At 38.8% G+C, this 27,260-nt stretch overlaps 2 protein-coding genes across 6 annotated transcripts in view; one reads left to right on the plus strand and one right to left on the minus strand.

The window, feature by feature from the left end:
- LOC129766565 (alpha-mannosidase 2) overlaps positions 1-27,260 on the minus strand; it is a 446,086-nt gene that overhangs the window by 297,521 nt on the left and 121,305 nt on the right. For all 5 annotated transcript variants that reach the window (XM_055767155.1, XM_055767146.1, XM_055767153.1 and 2 more), the window contains one exon: positions 10,348-10,397. The gene's annotated coding sequence lies outside the window, so the exon portion shown is untranslated. The remainder of the gene's footprint in view (positions 1-10,347; positions 10,398-27,260) is intronic.
- Positions 18,678-19,217, plus strand: LOC129781043 (uncharacterized). The gene has a single exon (XM_055789151.1). It carries the CDS (start codon positions 18,678-18,680, stop codon positions 19,215-19,217), a length of 540 nt encoding a protein of 179 aa, XP_055645126.1.

Raw genomic sequence — 27,260 nt, forward strand, 5'->3', positions numbered from 1 at the left:
CGGTTCTACGAAACGCATTTCCAGCAAAGAAAAAAGTTCACGGTGGCACATTTTAAGGAAGAAAATGTACCTGTCAGTACGGTATCCTGGGTTCCCTGAACGTCGGACCCTCAAGATGGAAGGAATCGTCTGCAGGTAGAAGACGAGGTCGCCGGAGTACACGGAGGAGCAGATTGAGACGGTTAAATCACAGTGTCGGTGGATGACCAAAAAATACCGCGGGACGTCTTTCGTTCTGGACGACGAAAGCTATTTTCCGCTGTCCAAAACGCATATTCCAGGAAATGATAATTACTACTCCAGCGACAAGTCATCCACACCGCCTGAAGTGAAATACAAGTTCAAGCACAAGTTATGTTGTACATCGCCATTTCCGAACATTCACTGACATTTTTTTGAAGAAAATACATTATGTTATTAATAAAAAATACTGAAATCGATGAAAAAAAATTTTTTTTTTATATGTGATTGAAAAAATTCTCATTTTTTATTTAACACCCGTTATTACTTGTATCATTTTTATTAGTACTTATTTGAGATTTCTATGCCAAATAACATGCCTTGAATGCATTCTGAATGGCAAGCTCTAGAGAATACGCGTGACACTCGGCCACCGGAGCACCACACTTCTTACTTGCAAATATTGCGATTTTTGTTGTTTTATGGGTTGACAAGGAAACCAGCCGGGTGACGTCTTTAGAGAACCCCCATTGAACTGACAGGAGCCAACATATTGGGTATCCCACTGACATTTTCCCTTTGTTTTCATATGAATTGGGTATCCCACTGAAAGTTCTGCTTGAGATTTTGCTAACGATCCTAGCATCAATCATAGCACCCGGCTGAAGGAAACAGAGTGATTTAATTCTTTCTAAAGGGTGTGTCACATCAAATTGCATCACGGAAAAAACGCTGTAGAAATTCGCCCAGTAGACCGATCCTTTTGAAAATTTTAGACAGTAAAATAAAAACTATTAAACAACTTTTGGCATTTTCTTTTTATTCATACTTCGAGCCCAAGCCCGTATGCTCGCACCTTCCTCTTTACCCCGTCCATAAGGTTCTGTACAACGTCAGGTTGTAGTTTTTTTTGAACATAAATCCATTTTCTCTTGAAGTCCGCCTCCGATTTGACAACTTTTGGGTTCTTCCGGAGGGCCTGCTTCATAATCGCCCAATATTTCTCTATTGGGCGAAGCTCCGGCGCGTTGGGCGGGTTCATTTCCTTTGGCACGAAGGTGACCCCGTTGGCTTCGTACCACTCCAACACGTCCTTTGAATAGTGGCATGGAGCGAGATCCGCCCAGAAGATGGTCGGGCCCTCGTGCTGCTTCAATAGTGGTAGTAAGCGCTTCTGTAGGCACTCCTTAAGGTAAACCTGCCCGTTTACCGTGTCGGTCATCACGAAGGGGGCGCTCCGCTTTCCGCAAGAGCGGATCGCTTGCCACACCATGTACTTTTTGGCAAACTTGGATAGTTTCTGCTTGCGAATCTCCTCCGGAACGCTGAATTTGTCCTCTGCGGAGAGGAACAACAGGCCCGGCAGCTGACGAAAGTCCGCTTTGACGTAGGTTTCGTCGTCCATTACCAGGCAATGCGGCTTCGTCAGCATTTCGGTGTACAGCTTCCGGGCTCGCGTCTTCCCCACCATGTTTTGCCTTTCGTCGCGGTTAGGAGCCTTCTGAACCTTGTATGTACGCAGGCCCTCCCGCTGCTTGGTCCGCTGGACGAATGAACTTGACAAATTCAGCTTATTGGCGACATCCCGGACCGAACTTCTCGGATCACGTCTAAACTGCTTAACTACGCACTTGGGATCTTTTTCACTGACGGAGCATCCATTTTTGCCGTTCTTCACCTTCCGGTCGATGGTTAGGTTCTCGAAGGATCGTTTTAGTACTCTGCTGACCGTGGATTGGACGATTCCCGTAATTGTTGTCTACTGTAGTTTGACGAAATAAAGATAAATGAATAAAACGAATGCGCAGTCTTACGTCCTGAGCGGTCGTGCCTTGGATACAAACTCCTATAATTTTTGAAAATTTATTGAATAGTGAACTGAAAGTTATACTAGACAATGTTCCATGAAGGATAATTATTTTCTTTGGCCACAAGATGAATCGTACCTTAAAATCATTACAAATTAAAGACATTTTTGATAATGAACTTGAACTAGTTGCTAGGCCGATTCTACACAAATTTTCAATTATCAACTCCGAACAATCCAATAACAGTTGCGGCATACCGTTTCTGTCCTAAAGTATCTAATTTGACTAATAGTTTATGGTGATATAATCGCTCCAATAAAGATAAATTAGAGAACCATGCTCCGATAACGAGCTCATGCAATCGACCTATTCGAATGATGATGAATTGCGCCCGTCAATTTTCTACATCGCATACATAGAGTAGACGAGATGGGCCGTGTCATGGCCATGTTCGCCTAAAATGTGAAGCCATTTGTGGCTGTGGAAGAATGTAACCCACTTCGGTAGCAGCAGCAGCAGCAGCAGCAATGGTGCTAAACGAAAACACTTTTCAATTAGCATCAGCGGGCGCGAGAGGACCATTCGTTAGAAGTACCTTCCATCATCGCAGCCATCAACAACACCAACATCATCATCATCATCTGCGCTGAGCACACCAACAACATAAATGTGTAAACAACAGCGAAATGAGTGCGCCTCCCCAGGTGATTCGTCATTTCTGCACGTTGCCTAACTGACGCCACTTTGTGGCCGCGGGTTCGGCTGTCGGCTCTGAAGGGCGCCGGAAAAGCGGTAATTTATATACAACATAATTAGATCAGGTGAGAGTTAATTGTTCTGTCGTGGAGAGAAGGTTCTCCGAGGAGATTAATTGATCGGGCAATTCGCCGAAGCGGTACTGTCGTTGTTTGCGATAATGGGGTACATGTTTTCCAGGAACTGTTGTGCTCATTTGGCAGATGTCTTCGCATGACAATCCAATGCTTTAGACAGGACTGTTGTTGGTACTCGGAAGCGAGAAACTAGCTTGCTTGCACATCTTCAAGACCTTCGCTTCCTTCGCTTAGAGTTGAATTCATAGCTCTCAGCGGCAACAACAGAGGAGTGTATCGTGTTGCAAAGTGCAACGTCCGTTCTAATGAAGGGGAAAGCCTTCCCAACCATAGCCGGGGTCAACTCTGTCACACTTCATGTCAACAGTAAGGAATACTAGCACTTATTTCCCCATTTCCCTTGGAAGCCTAGATTCGAAGTGCACTGCGTACGCATTCTCTACCAATGTAGGATTGTAAGAATGGTTCATGTTCAAACCACACCATGAAGCCAATCGTCGTCCCTCACACAAAGATTCCGAGAACTCGACGATGTTTAGAACTTCCCAGTTGTATCAAAATTTTCAGTAGGTGCATCAAGAACGAGAAGTAGATTTCCATTCTGGAACGACGGTTTCCATCCTGCTGGAATGAACGGCTGCGGTTGATGTGAGTGTCGGTATAAATAAACATGACATTCATTACTGTTTACCATGAGGCATAAAACATATAAATCAAATTATGATGTCGAGATGTGCTACGCTCGGTGCAATCGCTATGCGGCTGCTGCCGGGGCCTTGGAATGGGTGACTGCAGGCAGTGCGTTGTGAAAAGAGTGCATAATCAGGTTAGAAATCATACACACGAAGTGTGGTAATTAAAACAAGATGCCAACATGTGCCTCGCGCACCATATCTACCCCCGCCATCGCGGGATGCGGGATGCGGGATGCTGCGGGCTTGAGGGCAGGCCGTCAACAGTCAGCAGTTCCATCGCCGCCTGTCCGTTAAGCTAATCGTGCTCTGTTTGCTTTCGATGCGTTCGCGCTCGTGTAGTTGGGAATGGCTGCGTCTCGTTTTGGAGCCTGGATGGGATGGGAAACGAATTGATGCGTGACCAAACGTTTGGCGCGCTGTGCGTCGTGTTTAATTTCGTGATGATCTACACGAGACTGACGTTTTTGGTTTTATTTTTACTTGCAAATTGTGACATCTGTTTTCGTCGCAGCATTTGTTGCAATGTCTGCTTGAGTAGTGCGTGTTTATATTTTCACCCGTTTATAATCCACTGAATCTATTGATGCTGAAACTTGGATATATACACTTCGGGAATAGTAAATAAAATTCTTGAACTCTTGAAAAAGTATTAAAAAGACTTTCTGTTTGAGAGTTCTTAACTTTTGAACTAATGTACCAATTCAGATGATTGACTATCAAATGAAAGCCAATTAGATATTTTTTTTTAAAAATAATACACTTGCAGAGAATTTGGATTTTATATTCGTAATTATTGATTGTATTTGTTTTTTATTGCTTACATGGTTTTAGACTAGAAAGCGCTATATTTTTTATATGCTTTTCTTGAAAGCTGAGATTTTTTTACATACCATATCCACAAATCAGAGATGTGATTTTTTCGTATTTGACATATGATTCTCCAAAGATAACCGATGGTCCGGAAAAATATTTTCTAAATAAAAAAAAAATTTTTTGTTGTATTTTTTCTAAAATTTGGCATAAAAAATGCATATAACCCCAAACTTTCACCCCCATCACCTATTTTTAATAGCGATTTTAGTGTTTTGGTATGAACAATATTCAAATAATCGTCCCGTCGTTCGTTTTTCAAACAGAACGAATTTATTTAAGTTATCAAACGGCAGATGGCGCTACGTCCGCTTCATCGAACTTTCATCCGCACATGCATCAGTAACGTCAATTCGGCCAAAGCCATGCGCGTCGCCGGTGAGCTGAAAGCTTTTTTGAATAAGCACAGTGAACTCTACATGCTCGTATTGTAAGGACACAGTCACGTTATTTTAATCAATTCTAATGGAACACCGGCTGGAAAAAAAATGTGTGTAAATCCAATGCGCATGTTGCTGAAGGCATTGCTAGAATCATGGTGGACGTCTGCACAGCGAGGTGAGAAACTGTGATTCGAGAAAGAAACAATAATCTGGAGTTCATCGCACACCGTTCACACTACGCTCTCCATCTTCTTCATCAATGGCATTAACGTATGAACATTAGTTTATAACGTACACCATCCCAACGTAGAATTACTAGCAAACGATAGAGAGGTGAGAGAGTGAATGACTCCGACTCTAGACAATCAACAGAAGCGACGCAAGGAAAAATACATTCACTTGCGAGACACTATCATGGGTAACGTCGACACAGCCTTTGCTATTGCCAGACCAAAACGCATGCATTGTCATGATATTACAGCACGTGTGCCCAAATAAACAAAAAAAAATAGTCTTTAAGGTGAAGGTGGAACGAAGCCATTGTAGTAGTATAGGTAAAACAACGTGTTTTCATGGGGTAATAGTGTTTGTGAGAGAAGAGCAAAGCGCACCGTTTGTTTTTGTTTTGGTATATAAATAGATCAATTCACTTATCTGACTGTGTGGTGCTTCACTGACACGAGTTTTAGAATACATTTGAAAAAAATTACAATTCAATGCTGAAGTAAAATATATGAGCGATGTGTTCCGGTGAACAATTGTAAATATGAATATACATAGAGGGTGTATTTGCATATGAAGTAATATTCTGATTATACGCGAGTGTAACATGAGCAAATTTATAAACGAAGCGAGCGAAGGGGCTCTCTTGGAAGTATATTTCCACTTATACTTTAGCCATTGAGCCTGAAAGAATGTTCCAGGGCATAAAAATACCAAGTGAAGAATTGCGATCTTACCTTGTAGCAACGCCACAGGAAACCATAAATTTTAACTTATTGTTATCAGAAAATTAACTAAACCAAGATGTTTGAGGAGACCAAAGCAGACCATCTAACAGTTGATTATAGTTTTAAATTTCTTAATATTTTGTTGATCGTATTATTATACATATTCTCTTTGTAGGCCGACGCATTTTGACTGAATGTAATACTTTTTTGTTTACTATTTTTGTCAGCAGAGGCAGCCGTGGCAGTGTTCCAGGCTTTGCAATACAATTTTCTTAACCAATGTTAAAGTTGCTAAAACTCACATTATAGACCCATTAAACGTTAAAAATAATGATTGTATTAATGTCAACACAATTTTATTTTATTGATTTTCATGACATGAAACGCTATGACTCAGGAATAACATTTTATTGAGTGGTTTTTATAGCTATTTCGATGATGTTGTCTGGCATCAGTGTAGAAAAAAATAACGATGTTTACACCAATACAAACAAAACCATTGGGAAAAATTTAAAAATGAAAATTTAACTTTCAGAGCACTAGCTCGAATTTTTCGACGTTTTTCATAAATGCAGATGAAAATTTTATATCTTATGAGTAATCTATTAGTGTTTGGTTGATATTACTTTATGGGGAATCAATCGAAAACGATCATTTTCTACACACTGTTTCGCAAAATTATTGATTTTTTTTGCACATCGGACGAGGGGTGAGAGAGGGAGATGAAATAAATGAGCGCCATTGTGGAAGCCTTTTGTGGCTTCCTTCCACCTTCACCTTAATGAGTTCCATCACAACATTACAGTTTGAAACGTAAATAGCCATCAAATAACACCAATGCTTAGTCTTATACGGAACTACTACAAGGTTACATAGTTGATAGAACGATTCTTTCATGTCTTGTCTAGATGAGCCATTGTTGTTTTTGGACATCGAATTTTTTTCATGGGAATTTCAACATTTTCGAAATAATTTCCTATTTACGCTGAGTAGGGGGTGAGAATGGGTCAAGCTTAAAATTGAACATATACAACTAAGCTGGATTGTACATGCAAAAATACACCAATACACTCACAATAAGTAACAATCCCCCAGATCAACGATCATTACACAACGCATTACACATTACTAAACGCAGAAGTTTGATCCACACTTATTTAAGATAGTTATTCAACAAACAATTTGAAAACTTCCTTCTTTGATCCATTCTCACTCCCCCACGACCAGGGGGTACCAACTCGATAACTATAATTTTAAAAACTCAGGAAGAATGAAAATAAAAATCAGTATAAATCAAGATAGCTCATATTGGGTTGTCCGAAAAGTTAATGTTGATTTTTGAGAAAACAAAAACATCATTTTCAATCAAAGCATTATAATTTAATTTAATATCCATAGTTCTGTTTCCCAATCTTTCGCTATCTTTCACACAGCTTAAGTGTTCTATCCTCCCAGAACATGTTTGCTTTCTCGTCGAAAACTGCTGCGAGCCATACATGTGCGAAACAGGTTGCTTGCTCATAAGCTCATAATACAGAATTCATTCCAAATCCCACCATAAACAGAGTATATCTTCCTTCGGGCGAAGACCGGATGTATGTAAAAAAAATAATAAGCATGGTATTAATCCTCGCATAAATGGAAATACTTGTGTTTCGCCTGACTTTTTGATCGTTTATATTGGGATGGGGAAAAAGAAATGTCGTATATTGTCAATATATGGCAACACTTAAACATATCTTGTGTTGTACTTATCGCATCGGGTCATACTATACGGCTATTTAAAAACGAAATCTGCGCTACAAGTGTCGTTTTGACAGTGTTGTGATTGTCCTTTTCAGTATCAAGTTATAGCGCGTCAAAGATGGAGTCCACCAAGCAAGAAATTAACCATATTTTACGTGTTTACTACCTGCGATGTAAAACTGCAACGAAGGCGGCCGAAAAAAGTTGTGTAGTTTATGGACCCGATACTGTAACGATTCGCACAGCATAGCGTTTGTTTGATCGATTTCGTTCTGGTGTAGTGGCTGTCGAAGATACACCCCGTACTGGTAGGAAAATCGTCGTGGAAACCGATAAAATCGTTGAAATCATCCAAGTATACCGGCATGTGAGCACTCGCTCGATTGGCCAGGAACTGGGTATAGACCATAAAACCGTTTGGAACCATTTGCAGAAGATTGAATTCCAAAAAAAGCTGGATGTATGGGTGCCACACGAGTAATTTTTTAGACCAAATCAACGCCTGCGATGCACTGCTGAAACGGAACGAACTCGACCCATTTTGGAAGAAGTTGATGACTGGTGATGAAAAGTGGATCACGTACGACAACCTAAAGCAAAAAAAGTCGTGGTCGAAACGCGGTGAGCTGCCAAGCCCGGATTGACGGCCAGGAAGGTTTTGCTGTGTGTTTGGGGCGATTGGAAGCGAATCATCCACTATGAGCTGCTCAACTATGGCCAGACCCTCAACTCGTTTCTCTACTGTGAGCAGCTTGACCGTTTGAATCAGGTGATTGACCAGAAGCGGGCAGAAATGATCAATAACAATGGTGTTGTTTTCCACCAGAACAACGCTCGGCCTCACACATCTTTGAGGACCCGCCAGGAGCTACGGGAGCTCGGATGGGATGTCCTATTGCACCCACCGTATAGTACGGACCTGGCTTCAAGTGATTATCATCTCTTCCGGTCCATGCAAAACGCTCTTGGTGATACTAAGTTGGCCTCAAAAGAGGCTTGCGAAAACTGGCTGTTTGAGTTTTTTGCAAATAAGGAGGGGGGGGGGGGGGGTTATAGGGGGATAATGAAGTTGCCTTCTAAATGGCAACAAGTTTGCGGAGAAAACGGTGCATATTTGACTTGAATTGGATAATTTTAAGTATGCTAAATAAAGCGTCACATATCGATCAGAAATACGACATTTCTTTTTCCCCAACCCAATAGTTTTCCGGAAAAACTACAGAGACATCAATATTCAAATTTTCACTGAATTCATCATCCATGCTTTGGAATGAATCTTTATCTCGTTGTTTCATAAGTTCGTCAGACAATCTGGTTCCATGAAATTTTGTAGCAGTGTGTTGGAAAGCCACAGGGCACTGTGTTGGAAGGGTAGAGATAAAAAAAAGTTAAGTACAGCTTTGCGTCTAGAGAATTTAACTCAATGTCAGATATATACAAGTGTGAACCGGAGAACTATCATGACAGAAAACTTTGTCATGGAATACAGTATATGTATTACGAATAATGTAAAGAGCACAAAATTCAGGATGAATTGAGTGTTCGTCAGGATATCAGGGAGTGTGCTAAAAAGTCTGGGAAATCCTGAAAAATCAGGAAAGTTGGGATCTCTGCCCACGACGATACTTGAAATCTTTAAAAAAAATCTGGACGACTATTTGAAAAGGGCCTATGTTTTTTTTCCTAATTTTTAACAAAAATATCTAACTCAAAAACAATAATCCCTAAACAATGTTGGTCAAAGAATGAAATGTAGGATATTGTTTGGATATTCATTAGTAAATATTGAAGAAATTAATTAAAAACTATTAAAAATAAATTTAATTATTCTCGAAAAACTTATTTGAAAATAATTTTTCATGTTTTTTTTGTAATTTTTTCTTTCAATTTTAATGACTTCTAACACTTTTGGCTGGTTCGTCACTTTTACCTCCATTTTTGGAAGAATATCGAAAGTGAGAATTGAACTCGTGATCTTTGGGTGAGAGGCATGGATGTTACCACTACGCCAGATCGCCTCCACCCTTTGTAAAAATAACTAATGTTCCAATTGTAACATTTCTGTGTCTTGATTTCCGGATTGATATGTTCTGCAAACTTTTTCTACTACACATGTCAATCGCGTGAATTTACACACAAAAATTCATTTTATTCCCAAATGAAACTTGTCGCGTGCAATCCGGTTCAGCAGTTCCCGAGGAAACTGAGCCGCAACATTGGTTGTATGGATAAGAAAAAAAGTTGCATTTCATGTAAATTTTTGTAAAATGGACTTTTTTTTCAATAATTATTGTAATTATCTGATTGCTATGTCGATTGAGTCAGAATTAAGTATGAATTAATATGTTTAGTCTCTGTTAATATCGATTTGATGTGTTGAAAATATGTTCCTAACCATACTTAAAAATGGAAACTAAAATGCTCTTCAGGAAGAGATAATTTTTTATGTAATGTAATGTTTTATGTATGTTTGATAAGAATCACTGACGAAAAGAACCAACCAACCAAAAGGTGATTATGAAAAGTGTTATATAAAAAAAGTATTTAATTTAATTAACTAATACCTTTACAAATTTCAGTTTTTTTCTTCCTGGCAATAATTTCGTGGTCCTACGTTAACAGTGCGGCCGGACCATTGTTTTCGCAATGGTATAGATATATTCAAATTGTGCCTCACTGCTACTGAAGAGAGCATTTAGTCGGTACGTTTTGAGGAGCACAGACGTGGAATTTTCGTTTAGATAATGCTTGATATCTTCTGATTTTTAAATAGTTCGTTTCAACGAATTATCAATGTTCTGTATCGTGATAGACGCGTAGAAATATCTCCAACCGAAGGACGCAAACTTGAGTTATACGACTGAAAAGGTTCTATAACTTACACACAAGAGCAGCCCTTGAAATAGTAGTTCGATATTGTGTTCCACGGACCCTGCAAAAAGATAGAGAAAAAAAAAACATTTTTGTTAATTCCTACATCGTTTCATAAAAAAAAAAGAATTCAAATTGTGATCAAATCTAAAAACCATATTTGACATTATTTATTTATATAACCCTTATATAACCTTATTATATGATATATTCATTTTGTTGCAATCGTTGGAATTTTCGAAGGTTGGTGAATTCTCTACGAAATGAAGAGAGATAAGAAGCCATGAGTGTTTTTTTTCAGTCTGGCGGCAAAATGGGTAAGCATAGAATAAAAGTGTTGAGGGTATAGGTATTATACCTTGCAACCGATTGTCGGGAAATCATTTGCATTGCATTTATTTTATCTTAGTAAATTATTATCATTAATATTATTATACAGGTCGGACTCGATTATCCGGAATTCGATTATCCGGAGTATTTTATATTTGATTTCCGGAAATTTTGAATAACTTTCATAATAATTCCATATTGAATAGCTAATATGGGTGTCAAATGAAAGGGCTTGACTAGTAGAACACAGTTATTTATGAAAAATACTAATCCAAGATGGCGGCCACTACAAAATGGTGGTTTTCATATTTTCTCAGAACCCCATCAATATGGGTATCAAATGAAAGGGCTTGACTAGTAGAACACAGTTATTTATAAAAAATGCAAATCCAAGATGGCGGCCACTACAAAATGGTGGATTTCATATCTTCTCAGGACCCTATCAATATGGGTATCGAATTAAATGATTTGACTAATAGAATACAGTATATCACCAAAATATTCCCTAGAAAGTTAGGTTAGAAATAAAAATTTGAAAAAAAAAATTATTTTTTGAATGGTATACTTTATACATTTAGTATAAAAGTATACTAATGATACACATAATTTGCTAAAAACTAGAAAATAAAATAAGTAAAAAAAACTTTTTAAGTTAAACGGTTTAATGATGATGATGGTCCCGCCTCCTTCCCCTACAGAGGTTTGAGCAAGACGAGTTATCTAAAAGATAATTTATTTATTTTTCTCAACATTGAAATCAGTTTAGCAAACATGAAAAACGAACTGATTTTATTTACAGATATAAGTTCAAAAAATTGCAATGTCCAAAAAAGCCAATACTCAGTCATGTCCGCCACAGTGCCGATACGGCCCCGACGAGGCCCTTGCAGCCAAGTGGTCCACCAGAGCACAAGTCCAACCGCCAGCCTTGTTTTAGATTGACTGTAAATACCCTCATTCAGAGAAATCGAGAAAATTTCCTTTACGAAAAATTCCTAGACCGGCACTAAAAAAAAACTTTCAATTTAATATCCTTTATATCTGTGTCTCGCGCGCAACGCTCAAACTTTTGTAGACTACTTTTATTTTTTTTAAACTAATACAACTATAAGAACGACAAAATAAAAATAAAAATAGTCCGTCATCACCAAGATCATGACAGACATAATAGAGATCAATACAAATTAAAAAAAAGATAATTTAAAAAAAAATTAAATGATCTAGATAATATAATCCGTTCAAAAAAAAAACTTCGTCAGATTCATTGAAAATATTGAAAACAAACTGCAATAAAATTGTCCACATTAAATTATCCGTTCGTATAAAACTTCGTCAGTAAAGATCTTCGTCATAAAAATAAACAAAAACTCGTTCAGCTGTTAAGAAAACACAGATTTTACATGTAAAATACAGTGCATCTTAAATTCTGTAAGTGTTGTTGCGCATTTAATATGTCTTGACATCGAGTTGAATACATTTATTCCTTTGAAGTACAACGAATTTTGTGAAGCACATGTCAAGAAATTGGGTGTTCTCAATTCATTCGCGTTTCTTGTGTTATAACTGTGAAAGTCACTTCCTCTTTCAACTCGATCACACAAATATCGAGGCAGAAAACCGTTAATTACTTAAAAAATGAACACCATAGTTAAATAAACAATTCTTTGCTTCACGGATAACCAATGCAGAGCGTTCAACATTGAAGATGAGGAAGTGAATCTGTTACATTTTAGTATCAACCGCATTATTTTGTTTTGCAAGCGCTGTAATCTCGATATTTGTGTGTCATTGGCTAAAACTAAAATGGAAGAGCAAAAGTCTAAATGAGGAGAGATGATTGATTTGTATAGCTGTATTTTGCTGCAAATAGTTAAATCGTTTTTCAATCGACATAAGAAAACGGAAAGGTTTAATGTTCAAAAAGCTAGAAAATAATTAGACAAGTACAAGTTAGTAGTTTTCACATCCGTTCCTTCATTGATCTAGGGCAATGATGAGACTAAAATAAAATCGTGGTGTATACGATGAAACAACTAACTGTGGATAATGGAAATCCAACATTTATTTCTTACCTAATTTTCTTCGGAATATTTGCGTGATGTACTGTATTAGTTAAATAATTTCATTTGATACCGATATTGAGAGGATTTATAAAAATACATAGTCGAGCATTTAGTTGCGGCGACCTTTTTGACGTAGGACTACGTCTAACCGGAAGATATAGGGGGTGAAATGGAAATCTAGGCACTGAACAAGTAGGAAAAAATGCAAGATTTGGAACGCTTATTACTCGAGCATTTCTCAATAGATCGCAAAGGTTTTTGCATCAATTGATAGGAAATATATCTACGCATCTATCATAACGAATAACATTTCATTTTTCTTGAGATAAATAATTGAGTAATTGTGAAATATCAAGCATTGTCCAAATGCACTATGTGCCCATTTTTTATTGGTCCATTTTGTGCTCCTCAAATCGTACCGATCAAAACGGGCAACTAGAGCAGCAGCGGAATAGAATGAAGCACGATTGGAAAGGAAAAAGAAAAAAAATGAACAAAACATTGGTCGCAGTCTCACACATGCGTAATTCTCGAGCCACCCAGTCAGCTTAAAAATCCCCGCTCCGCTGCCGTAACGATCATTCTCATTCAAACCGTACACCAAATCGGTTCGCATCACAACACATCAACAAACCAACCCAAGCAGCCATGTCTTGACATGGCAAACGAGGAATTGGAAGGGAAAGGCAAAATCCCGCTCGAACCGTGTTGGTCTGCCAATTGCTCCGCAAGGGTAGCTAGGCCGAGCGCGTTAGTGTCAGTGCACCAGTCCACCTAGCCGGCGTTATATAGTTTCGGCCGCCGAAGTGATCGTGTTGGCTGGCGAAGCTGCTCGCGACGATAAGAAAACCCACATTCAGAACAGACCACATTCGGTTCGGTGGACATCAAGACAACAATAGGCAGTTGCAGCGAGTGGCGAGTGGCAAACGCAATCGCAAAACGGCATCAGGTAGCAGAAGAAAAAAAGTTTGTTCTTTATACAAACTGCTTTGGTGGCAAATTCAGAACAAGGCGGCATCGAGGGCGTACGAAATGGTTTTTTTTCAAAACCACGAGTACAAAGTTTTCTAAATTGGAACCATTCCATAAAACAGGCGCTTATCAGGGCCATTATACCTTTCAAAAAAGAGTTTACGAAATACAGTTCAATGCTTTCTAAAATAATATCCAAAATAATAATAAAACACAAACTGATTTTTTCATAATTTGTTTGCCAGGATCTGATGAGTATGTGAATTTGGCAGTTGTTCTGAGCTTATTGATAGTTGGGGACTTTCCTGATTATTCAATTTTCACCAATTCTTAAATTGTTTCCAGATTGAAAGTACAGTAATTTACAATTAGTTTGACATTTAGCTAATTGGACGGACATGTGATGCGACTTATTTAGTTGGACATTTTTGTAAACATAGAGATCCAAATTATGACCCCACATTGAAATTCGACACTGTACCACTGTCATCGCAAATGTTCAATTACAGGTTAAAATCTCCTCCAATGCGACACTGAGTGGTGCTTCGGCACGTCGCATTGAATGTAATTTACTGTACAACATGTCACAAACTGGATGGGAAGAAATTTCCCAACTGTGAATCCTGTGGCGAGTGGCAACAAATCGCTAAACAGGAAGGTTTAGCCGAACAAGATGGGGATATCGAGTGATAACAAAACAATAAACTCTTTAGATTGAAGATAATTTTGTGATCCTGAAAAGGACCCTTTTTTAGCCAGCATGTGAATCCAACGAGCGAACAAATCGTAATGAATGTATTTTTCTGCTTTCTTTCTTTGTTTTTAAGAGGCTTTAAACTTTGCACATGTATTTTTTTGCCATCGCTGCCTTTTAACGCTCATTCGTTCGTCTCGTTGGACTCACCCCTTTGGCTGAGTCTGCCGATTTGTCTCTATCCTGTGAGTGTGTACCGCTGTAGTATAAAACACGCGGACCTCAACAAAATATCTTATTTTCTTTCAAACCGTAAACCCGTGTGGTTGTATGGCATCGTTTCACATCACATCGCATCAACGGATTGGTGCCGGAACACCAGTATACCTAATAGCGGTTATAGAATTTCGGCCGGCGGAGTGCTCGAGTTGGCTTGCAAAGCTGCTCACGACAATAAGAAAACCCGCCTACAGAACAGAGCACATTCGGATCGGAGGCAACAACTAGTTTCAGCGAGTGGCAAACGCAATCGCAAAACGGCAGCAGGTAGATGAAGGAAAAAGTTTGTTTATACTGCTTTGGTGGCAAAACCAGCCACCGTAAAACACCGCGCTTTTCAGGGCCATTAAACCATTCAAAGAAGAGTTATTAAAAGTTATTCACAATACCAATGCATTCTAAAGTGACATAATATGACATATAATATGAACTGATTTATTTCGTTTATGCTTGTTTTTGAACTTATTGGTGGTTGAGGTCTTTTAAATTAATCATTCAGTTTTCACAAACCCATACATGGTCTCCGAATTAAAAGTGGCTTCAAATTACAACACATTGTATGCAGGATGGCATTATCGAGTTTTCTCGGTAGCAAGAACTGCTTTCTTTGGTTGATAACTGATGTTGAAAATTGACTGACGTTACATCTGCATTGTATAGACAATTAACTAAGGAGCAACATGATGAGCTATGTATTTCCTGCCGCTCTGTTCTTATTTTAAAGACTTTAATCCGAAGGTCATCCGTCCCTGTATTTACTGTTGGTTTTTCAGAACGCTTCTAGCTCGTTTATTTCTCGACAGATCGTAGAGTTCGTCTCCAAAACCTCAGTTCTTTTTCATTTTTATTTACTTTATTTGCGGGGACTACAAATCTTACAATTCATTCGTCTCCAAAACCACAGTTTAAGGTACGGTAATGTGCTCAATAGTGAAATATATGATAGTGAATGAACTGATGACCACCTATGCATTCCCTATCACAGACATCTTTTTGATTGTACGATGTTCATACGCCGAAAGATGCCCGGCGTTGAACATTTAATAAGTACAAAGCCTTCAGAAAAAAAACAAGAATCAAGTTTGTAAAAAAAACGCAAAAACACAACACCAATGGTTCTTTTCAGAACCCCCAACATGTTCATAAAGAGTAAACAGTAAACTAATCCATTTTTCAGGTAGATAGGTAGGTATTCACGTAGGAGAAGAAAATAAAAAAATATATTCGAAATATATATTTAGCAAAAGCTGTCACCTTTGTATAGTCCTACGTCACTCCGGTTATGTCCCCGAGATTACCCACTCGTCTTTTTGAATTTATGTTGTTTATTATGTTTCGTGTTCTCCAAGTCAAATCATTCAGCCATTTTTTAACGACGGCCAAATTGAATTTTTCAAGATCATGGAATATGCAGTTTTATAATGACAGTAGAATTAAATGTATGTTCCAAATTTCAGATCAATTAGTCCATAGGAACGGGGTCAATTTTCTATTAATGTGGGACAACCCTACAAGACATTCAAACATACATACAAACAGGTCAAGCTGAATGAAACCATTAAAAAAAGTAATTTGTTGTTTGGGGAGTGCGGCCATCTTGGAATTGGATTTTTCATTATCTGCTATGTTCTACTAGTCGAGAAACTTTCCCATATTGATGAGGTTTCTATATAAAATATATATGGTACCATTTTGTGGTGGCGGCCATTTTGAATTTGCACTGCTTATGGCTATACCAACTGTTATGTATCAGATAGCATTAGATCATATATGAACATTCTCATTTATGGAAAAAATATCGATTGTTTTTGAAAATAGTAACATGTCATCAATTCTACAACACTGAAACAATTCAGGATGCGAACATGCGGAAAAATGAAAATCATACCAAACGTGTATCCATCATCGTTCATATCTCAGTGATGTGTTATCACAAGAAGACCACACAAAAACTTCATCACCATAAGTTTAATTGCAAATAAACACACGGTGAATCGGAGCATGAATAAAATCAGAAGTGAGCACCGGCAATGTTTGTCGTCACTCGTCGATCACCCTGGTACGTGAAGACGGAAACATCCGTCAGCCGGAAGTCCAATTAGGGGAGAGGGAGACCGAGGAAGAAGAAGAAGAAGAAGAGCCAATTTTATTTGATTCTATGTTTTCTCCGCTCAGGATGAAAGAGCCGGCAAACGGCAAATGCATCGCCGGGAAAAAGTTCTGATTGCCTCGCGTGGCACCCCTCAGGATTCGTTTTGTGGCGTAATTGTGAATTCATATTTTTACACCTACGCGCGGCACACGGCGTTTGCGGAATGGGACGGTGCAAGGAGCAAGACTTCAGAAAATAGAATTTCAGAAAACGAGTTTATCAAAACAAGGAACACAGCGGGAGAGAGAAAGAGAGAGATCCGGAAAGGTGGGTAAAGCAGGAGAATAAATAAATCATCAATCTTGCAGTTTGCCGTGATTACGATGGTGATGCTGCTGCTGCTGTTGTTGTTGATGTTGCTGTTGCTAGCGACGATGATGCTGATGATGATGATTATGGTATTGATGCCTTTCGGCTGATGCGAAGACGACTACGACGAACGGTTCTGAGAGGTTGTGAAGCGGAAAGGAGGCATGTGACACAGGATTAGAGCAGACACGCCTCGAGATTGGTGATGCTGCTGCTGCTGCTGCTGCTAGGATGATCAAAGCACAGGGCTGTAATTACGCTGCCATCAAATTCAGGTTGGGACGTTTGGCGTAATGTGCCCTGAAAGTCCCACCCGGTAAGCGGAGAATAAAGGGGTTCACCGAGCGTAAGAAAATCTTGAATGTTATGTGTTTTGGGGGGAGCAGAACGTATCCGTGGAAGGGGGGAGAGAGGTCCTTGGGATGGAATCAAGGTATGGTGTATAACATTTATTCTGACAGAGCCAAAGATAAGATTATTTCGCTCATAATAAGTATGAGCAGCTTTCCTTTCCGTCGGTGGATGTATAGTGCCGACGGTGTCGGTGCCGTGCTCAAAGTGAAGTTCGGAACAGAAGTGACACTGGGCTGGAAATGCGAAGTTTCCGCGAAAATCGTACATCGAATTGGCAAGTTACGAATGGTGTATTTAAAGATGGTAAATGTCTAAAGAAGTATTTGATTGAGTTTTTTTAAGATTGCTATTGCAGTCCAACGGTTTCTCTTCGATTGTCCTGCAGTTCCTCATTAAGGTTTAAAACCAGACATATATTTTTGTGAATTCCCTAAATCGTGTAGCATTTTTCAATATCCTTAGAAATCCAAGCTTTGAATTTTAGAAAAAAAATCCAAAACTTCAAAGAAACAAATATTTTAAAATAATACTAGGGTCGTACAGCAGCGTATGTTAATTAGAAAAAAAAAATGGAGTTATGTAATGGGTAATGTCCAAGACACGACCGCATTGTTAACGTAGAACTTGAATTCTCCCTCAACTCAATTATCATTTTCAATATTATCTTAGGAAGGTAAAATTTAATTCCTTCCTAAGATAATATTGAAAATGATAATTGAGTTGAGGGAGAATTCAAGTTCTACGTTATCTTTTTTTAAAGAATTTTCAGCGGTCCCTGACACGGGATTTTGTTGAAACTTTATTGTAGCCTTCAAAAACAGATTCAAATTTTTATATCAGATCACATCATATGGAGTTGGCTGATCGCTGTTTAGAGAGAAACTAAACAAAAAAGAAAGTTGCTGAGTCAAATAATTTACACATCTAGGCTGATGCAATGTTACATGCTATTTGTCTTTGTTCCTTTTATAGAGGCTATAAACTTCAAAGTTTGCAACGCGACATTTGCGGAATCGACATATACAGGGTGACAAAAAAGTCCGGTCACACTTTTTTGCAGTCGCCTGTAGCCTACACGTTGCATCTCTCTGGTGCCATATATATGTCAAATGAAAGGGCTAACTTTGCTGCCCAAAGTGGCAGAATTTCGTTTCTGTGCAGTTTGTTTACATTGAGTTGTGAGCCATGGCAGAGTTAAGAGCAGCTGTTATCGCTGAATATGTGAAAGGGTACAAACCCGGACACATATTCAAACACCTAAAACCGCTCGGAATCAACCGGAAATTCGTATACCGGACCATAAATCGGTACCTAGAGACCGGAGGCACCGAGGACAAGGCACGATATGGACGACCAAGGTCTGTGAGAACTCCAAGGCTGAAAAAGATTATACGAGACCGGATTCGCCGGAATCCCGCCCAATCTGCACGGAAGCTGGCCAGGAACCTTAAAATGAACCGAGAATCAATCCGCCTGCTTCTGCGCAAGAATTTAAAACTTACACCGTACAAAAAACAGGTGGTTCATGGGGTTACCAAAGCTACAAAGGACAAGAGGTACCAACGGTCGCGGGAGTTGCTCGGTTGGCGCGCAGATGACGAGATTATTTTTTTGGACGAGAAGCTGTTCGTTTTGGAGCAAACAGTCAATCGCCAAAATGATCAAGTTTGGAGTGTGAGCCTCCAGCAAACTCTTGCGGACAAGCTGAACGTTTCCCGGTTCTAAAATAAGACGTCAGTGATGGTTTGGGGAGCCATTTGCAAGAGAGGTAAACTGCCTCTTATTTTTATCGATAAAGGGGTCAAAATCAACGCAGCGTACTACCTGGACATGGTTTTGAAGAAAAATGTTCTGCCTCAAGCTGAACTATTGTTTGAAGACGATTACTACTGCTTCCAGCAAGATGGCGCCCCATTCCACACCGCAAAGGTTGTTCAGGCGTGGTGTAAGGAAAACTTGGCCGATTTCATTTCGAAGAATGAATGGCCTCCGTCGTCTCCGGATCTGAATCCACTGGATTATTTCGTGTGGGGATACATGATGTCGAAGCTGAACGACTATAAAAAAACAAATTTGGAGCAATTCAAGCGAGTTATCACGAAAATCTGGGACGAGATACCGATGGAGCACGTGCGCGCCGCTTGCGACGACTTTCCGAGACGTCTGAAGCTGGTTCGATCAGAGAAAGGTGGTGTAATTCTGAGATATCGTCTGTGAAGTATCTTTATTACTGAATAAAGCTATGAAAGCCAGCTTCAGATTTTCTTCTTATTCTTTGAAATATTGAGATTTTCCTGTGTGACCGGACTTTTTTGTCACCCTGTATAAGCTAAAGCAAGCATACGTTTCAGAAAAAAACAATCATTTTCTGTAGGGCGTTCAGCTTCATTCACTATTCGTTGATGCAGATATCTATGCGATCGGTGGAGAAATGGAGGATAGTCAGCGGACTATGAAGAGATTCTCCTTTGTATTTAATTCGCGACATAGAAGGTACGCTGTCGCCATCTAGCGGATTTTTGGAATGTATGTGGAAAAAGTAAATAAACCGTGTGTTTTTCAATTGAACTTTGAGTGCTATTTTTTCGAGAATTCTATTGTAGTTTATAAAAAAAACCGAATACGTAGTGATAGAGTGGAGCTTTGTAAAGCAGTTTATACTTCAGGAAACGTTTATTTATTGCATTGACACACAATAGAGACTCGAATAAGAGTACCTTCATTGAGACTAGCATGCTCAAATGCACTTGGAAATTTTAACACATTGAATGAAAACTATTTTTAAATGTTGTTTGCATGGTCTGGTTACATAGTCAGGATGCGTGTATAATCATCACTAGAAGAACTCCTAAATCTTTTCACCAGAATCTTTGAAACGTGGACATCAAAAGTTGGACGAATTGTCTTTACAATAAGGAAATTGCTTTTGTTAGTAATACTGAAAAATATGATCATATCGCTGAACCTTACTGTCGCTCGATTTATATAGTCGTTCCTGATTATAAATTAAGATATTGGCCCAGAATAGTGTAACCTTTCATCGAGAACAGATAAAACCTTATACCTCCAATAGCTTTAACGGCTCAGGATGGAATTTGAGCCATTGATAAACAACCATACCTGAAATCTTCATATCATCGCGGTGCATTTCTTTCCACCAGGTATGTATAATTACCCTCGACAACCAAACGACTTCCTCCGGCATTGAAATTAAAAATATCTCCCAAGCCCACAAATACATTGCATGTCGCGTTTTCACCTCGCGTTCTTCACGCGAAAAAAATCATCATTAGACACTGTTTTCGCTCACGATTTTTTTATCACTTGTACAAAACTCGTTACACTTTTACTTAGAATATTCATGTGGTGCGGATAATTTGATTTTCATTGATAATTTTGTACTTGAAGCTGTGTTTATTTTTCCCGCCACATAGAAAGCGTCATTTTCTACAGCAATAAAAATATGTTTCTAATGTTTCTAGTGGATATATTTCAACCTAATTAGCTCTGTAGAACATTATTCTTCCATTCAACGCTTACCATTATCAAAATCAATTCATTACATTTGTGAAATTATTCGTTCAAATCCACCACTTTTTGCTTTGCGTTTTGTGTATCTTTGCTTCATATAAACTGGTTGTCAAACTCAGCTTCGATATCCCGAATTGGAAATAAGGCTTCTTCCAGCAGTTTCTCCGTCAACCAGGGGTATGACTAAAACGTCAAATCCCTCATATTGCCAGTGTACCCGATATTGCTGCGGTTCACTGACATTTTGGTTCTGTCAATTATTGTTGTTTACAACTCGGTCCGGTGTGGAGGCGATCTGGCGTACTGGTAACATCCATGCCTCTCACGCTGAAGGTCACGAGTTCAATTCTCACTCCCGACATTCTTCCAAAAATGGAAGTAAAAGTGACGAACCAGCCAAATGAGTTGAAAATCACTATAATACAGAAGAAAAAAAAGACGGGTTGGTAATGTCGGGGACATAACCGGAGTGACGTAGGACTATACAAAGGGGACAGCTTTTGCTAAATATATATTTCGAACCTTTGGTGTTGTGTTTTTGCGTTTTTTTTTACAAACTTGATTCTTGTTTTTTTTCTGAATGCTTTGTACTTATTAAATGTTCAACGCCGGGCATGTAATAGGGAATGCATAGGTGGTTATCAGCTCATTCACTATCATATATTTCACTATTGAGCACATTACCGTACCTTAAACTGTGGTTTCGGAGACGAATGAATTGTAAGATTTGTAGTCTCCGCAAACAAAGTAAATAAAAATGAAAAATAAACTGAGGTTTTGGAGACGAACTCTACGATCTGTCGAGAAATAAACGAGCTAGAAGCGTTCTGAAAAACCAACAGTAAATACAGGGACGGATGACCTTCGGATTAAAGTCCTTTAAAATAAGAACGGAGCAGCAGGAAATACATAGCTCATCATGTTGCTCTTAGTTAATTTTCTATACAATGCAGATGTAACGTCAGTCAATTTTCAACATCAGTTATCAACCAAAGAAAGCAGTTCTTGCTACCGAGAAAATTCGTTAATGCCATCCTGCATACAATGTGTTGTAATTTGAAGCCACTTTTAATTCGGAAACCAAGCATGGGTTTGTGAAAACTGAATGATCAATTTAAAAGACCCCAACCATCAATAAGTTCAAGAACAAGCATAAACAAAATAAATCAGTTTATATTATATGTCATATTATGTCACTTTAGAATGCATTGGTATTGTGAATAACTTTTAATAACTCTTCTTTGAATGGTTTAATGGCCCTGAAAAGCGCGGTGTTTTACGGTGGCTGGTTTTGCCACCAAAGCAGTATAAACAAACTTTTTCCTTCATCTACCTGCTGCCGTTTTGCGATTGCGTTTGCCACTCGCTGAAACTAGTTGTTGCCTCCGAACCGAATGTGCTCTGTTCTGTAGGCGGGTTTTCTTATTGTCGTGAGCAGCTTTGCAAGCCAACTCGAGCACTCCGCCGGCCGAAATTCTATAACCGCTATTAGGTATACTGGTGCTCCGGCACCAATCCGTTGATGTGATGTGATGTGAAACGATGCCATACAACCACACTGATTTACGGTTTGAAAGAGGATGATATATTTTTCAGTGGATCCGCGCGTTTTGTACTTTAGCGGTACACGCTCACAGGATAGAGACAAATCGGCAGACTCAGTCAAAGTGGCGAGTCCAACGAGACGAACGAATGAGCGTTAAAAGGCACCGATGGCAAAAAAATGCATTCATTACGATTTGTTCGCTCGTTGGATTCACATGCAGACTAAAAAGGGTCCTTTTCAGGATCACAAAATTATCTTCAATCTAAAGAGTTTATTGTTTTGTTATCACTCGATATCCCCATCTTGTTCGGCTAAACCTTCCTGTTTAGCGATTTGTTGCCACTCGCCACAGCTTTCACAGTTGGAAAATTTCTTCCCATCCAGCTTGTGACATATTTTACAGTAAATTACATTCAATGCGACGTGCCGAAGCACCACTCAGTGTTGCATTGGAGGCGATTTTAACCTGTAATTGAACATTTGCGATGACAGTGGTACAGTGTCGACTTTCAATGTGGGGTCATAATTTGGACCCCGAACTCTATGTTCACAAAAATGTTCAACTAAATATGTCGCATTACATGTCCTTCCAATTAGTTAAATGTCGAACTAATTGTAAATTACTGTACTTTCAATCTGGAAACAATTTAAGAATAGGTGAAAATTGAATAATCAGGAAAGTCCCCAACTATCAATAAGCTCAGAACAACTGCCAAATTCACATACTCATCAGATCCTGGCAAACAAATTATGAAAATTTATTTGTGTTTTATTATTATTTTGGATATTATTTTAGAAAGCATTGAACTGTATTTCGTAAACTCTTTTTTGAAAGGTATAATGGCCCTGATAAGCGCCTTGTTTTATGGAATGGTTCCAATTAAGAAAACTTTGTACTCGTGGTTTTGAAGAAAACCATTTCGAACGCCCTCGATGCCGCCTTGTTCTGGATTTGCCACCAAAGCAGATTGTAAAAAGAACAAACCTTTTTCTTCTGCTACCAGCTGCCGTTTTGCGATTGCGTTTGCCACTCGCCACTCGCTGCAACTGCCTATTGTAGTCATGATGTCCACCGAACCGAATGTGGTCTGTTCTGAATGTGGGTTTTCTTATCGTCGCGAGCAGCTTCGCCAGCCAACACGATCACTTCGGCGGCCGAAACTATATAACGCCGGCTAGGTGGACTGGTGCACTGATACTAACGCGCTCGGCCTAGCTACCCTTGCGGAGCAATTGGCAGACCAACACGGTTCGAGCGGGATTTTGCCTTTCCCTTCACTTTTCCTCCTTTGCCATGTCCAGACATGGCTGCTTGGGTTGGTTTGTTGATGTGTTGTGATGCGAACTGATGTAGTGTACGGTTTGAATGAGAATGATCGTTACGGCAGCGGAGCGGAGATTTCTAGGCTGACTGGCTGGCTCGAGAATTACGCATGTGTGAGACTGCGACCAATGTTTCCTTCATTTTTTTTCTTTTTCCTTTCCAATCGTGCTTCATTCTATTTCGCTGCTGCTCTGGTTGCCCGTTTTGGTCGGTACGATTTGAGGAGCACAAAATGGACCAATCAAAAATGGGCACATAGTGCATTTGGACAATGCTTGATATTTCACAATTATTCAATTATTTATCTCAAGAAAAGTGAAATGTTATTCGTTATGATAGATGCGTAGATATATTTCCTATCAATTGATGCAAAATCCTTTGCGATCTATTGAGAAATGCTCGAGTTATAAGCGATCCAAATCTTGCATTTTTTCCTACTTGTTCAGTGCCTAGATTTCCATTTCACCCCCTATATCTTCCGGTTAGACGTAGTCCTACGTCAAAAAACTCGGTCCGGTTATATAGTCGAATAGTGGCTAACTTTAAACTCCATGTAAAATGTGAACACCTCCATGTGAAACCGAAATATGAAAATCGCTCATGCAGTTGGAAATAAATTTTTACGGTGATTTCAACGATTTCAATCCTCGCAAATGATATGTTGGTAAACAAATAACGCTACATTGATTTTGATTTTAGGTAGCCTATATTCAATTGATGTCTAACCCCTGCCGTCAACATGACTCAACAGTCATTCGGGCGCTTAGATGCTATCTCACTCTACAACTCGACTATCTCATTTCATTTCTCCCCGTCAAATAGAATTCAATACATATTGAAGTTACTCCCTCCAAAATGAGTTCGTCTCTCTCTCTTTCTCTCTCTCTCTCTCTCTCTCTCTCTAATGTATTACGTGTGCATGTATCGATGTTTGAGTTCAACGTGGTTTGACATATACTACAGGTGGGCTAGATTTCTTTGACGTAGAACTACGTCTTTCAGGAAGGGTGCCAAATCAGAAAACAGGTCACGTTTTTATGAAATAAAGTTAACGTTAATAACTATTTTCACTGCGAACGAATTCTCATGATTTGCATACCAATCGAATCGGAAATTCTCTAAGATTTGTTTGATATGCTATACATTACAATCCGCTAATCTCTAAACGGTCTAAATTGATGAAAACTTAAAGAACTTCCTTTTTTCCCATACATTTGTTCTGCCCTTTTGGGTGCTAGCCCCACCCATATTTCAAATGCTTATAACTCGAACATTTCTTAACAGATCGGAAAAATGTTTCCATCAATTGATAGGGAATATTTCTACGCGTCTATCACAATTAATGAGATGTTATTTTCCATAACATGAACAATTGAATAACTGTAAAATGTCAAGCGTTATCTAAACGCCTTAAATGCCAAGTTTTGATTGGCCCGATTTACGGTTTCCCCAACACAGACTTCAAAATCGATGTACCTGTGGAAATCCGCTTTGCAAATATACATACAAGTTGGGGGTATTTTTGTTCCCACCGAGCTGTGTTTTCCTAACACGGACTTCAAAATAAATGTGCCTGGGAATCCGCTTTGCGAATACATGCAAGTCGGGGGTACTCGCTTGTCGTTGTGCAGACCGGAATATGTTTCCCTAAAACGTACTTTTAAACTGAGAAACCTGGGAAAATCGTCATTTCAGATACTAGAGGTGAATGAACTTTCGCAGTTCGTGAACTACGTAAACATGAGATGTGCAATAATTTCAGAGGGAAATGTAAAAGACAATGATCGTTTGACAATTCTTCCGTTCACATATTTTGGTAGTCCTAGTCATCATATCAAACGTAAAAGGACGTTCATCAAATATATTTGTAACGAAGAACATAATATAACAATTTCGATGCATTCTAAAATAATACTCGAAGTGGTAAACAAGTGGATTGCATAATGTAATTGCGTAGTTCTACGTCGAAAATATGCGGTCATGTCCTAGATACAACCCCTTACAATGTTTTTTGTATCGTACACGAAAATTACTCACAAATATAAAATAGTTCAGAAACCCTAACAAATTTGTTAATGTTGTTGATATAAGCCCGTATTTCTGTTTTTTTTAACAAAATTGAATTCGGATACAAAGTGTACTAACTTTACTAAGACTAATGCGAGAAACTTTATAGCATACCTCAAAACTGTCTTAGTTCATTGGTTTGAGTTAACGGTGGGTAAACAATAAACCGTAAATTTAAGTCTGGTTGAATGGAGAGGCAGATTTGTATTCATTAGTCACGTCAATTAGAAGAACCATTTGCTAGATAGTTCATCAGTCATCCTCGGGCTCAACGCTGGTCAATTCATTTTCAAGTCAATTCAAATCATGTTGACGGCGAATGCCGAAGTAAGCGCGCTACACATAAAGCGTCACCGTCACCGTCTCGTCAAATATTCCCTTGGACTTTTTTCGCCGACGTCAAAGATGCCGGTGATGGTGGATGTGAATGCTACCATACGATTTCCATGGGAATTTGACTCTCAGTTGCTTCGCTTCGACTTGGACCACAGCGCGCTACACATACAACGTCCCGTCACCGTGCAGTCAACGTAAAGGAATGAAATGTCAAATATTCTACCATGGAAATCGTATGGCAGCAACTTTGGAAAATAATATCTTAAAAACGAAAAAAATAGCATCTCTGATATCGAGATATGCTATGCAAAAAATCCTCAGCTTTCAAGAAAAAAAAAATATAAAAAACAAGAAGTGGGTTATATCTCTGATACAACCGCAAGGTAGACGTAGGACTACCGTTGGCTCGGTAATCATTTATTTGAAATTGCATCTGAATCAATTCTAAATGAATGAATGAATGAATATTTTGAAAGATTGCTGAATTTCTTGTTAATGTGTGATTTTATGAGTATGAGTATGGAATTGTTATTAACGTAAAATTCAACTCTTTCAAACTTGTTGGTGGTCCTGAAACCAACCGATGGAAATTGAGTGGCTTTGTAAAAGCAACTGAAGATGTTTGATACATGATTCATTTTTGTTTTCGTGACACGCGATTTTTACGATCACTTCATGCGCAGAATAGAAACTGAGGGCGCCACTTCACGGTGTAAACGAAATAAAGTCTATATAACCTTGCATAAAATTCATTTCGTTTTTATCGTGATGTTCCAATTTTTCATGATTGTTCCATGTGAAAGCAGAACAGAAACTGATGCTATTGACGAATTTACGTTAGATTTACAACCAGATGGCGCAGCGAGTAAAGTGATGATGTTTTGTTTTTTTGGTCGTTCAAATTTTTTTAGAAAAATCAGAATTTATCTTCAAATTTCCCGGTTTCATGTATTCTTTCTACGCT

This window comes from Toxorhynchites rutilus, chromosome 1, assembly GCF_029784135.1.
Source record: "Toxorhynchites rutilus septentrionalis strain SRP chromosome 1, ASM2978413v1, whole genome shotgun sequence".
Taxonomy (NCBI): Eukaryota; Metazoa; Arthropoda; class Insecta; order Diptera; family Culicidae; genus Toxorhynchites; species Toxorhynchites rutilus.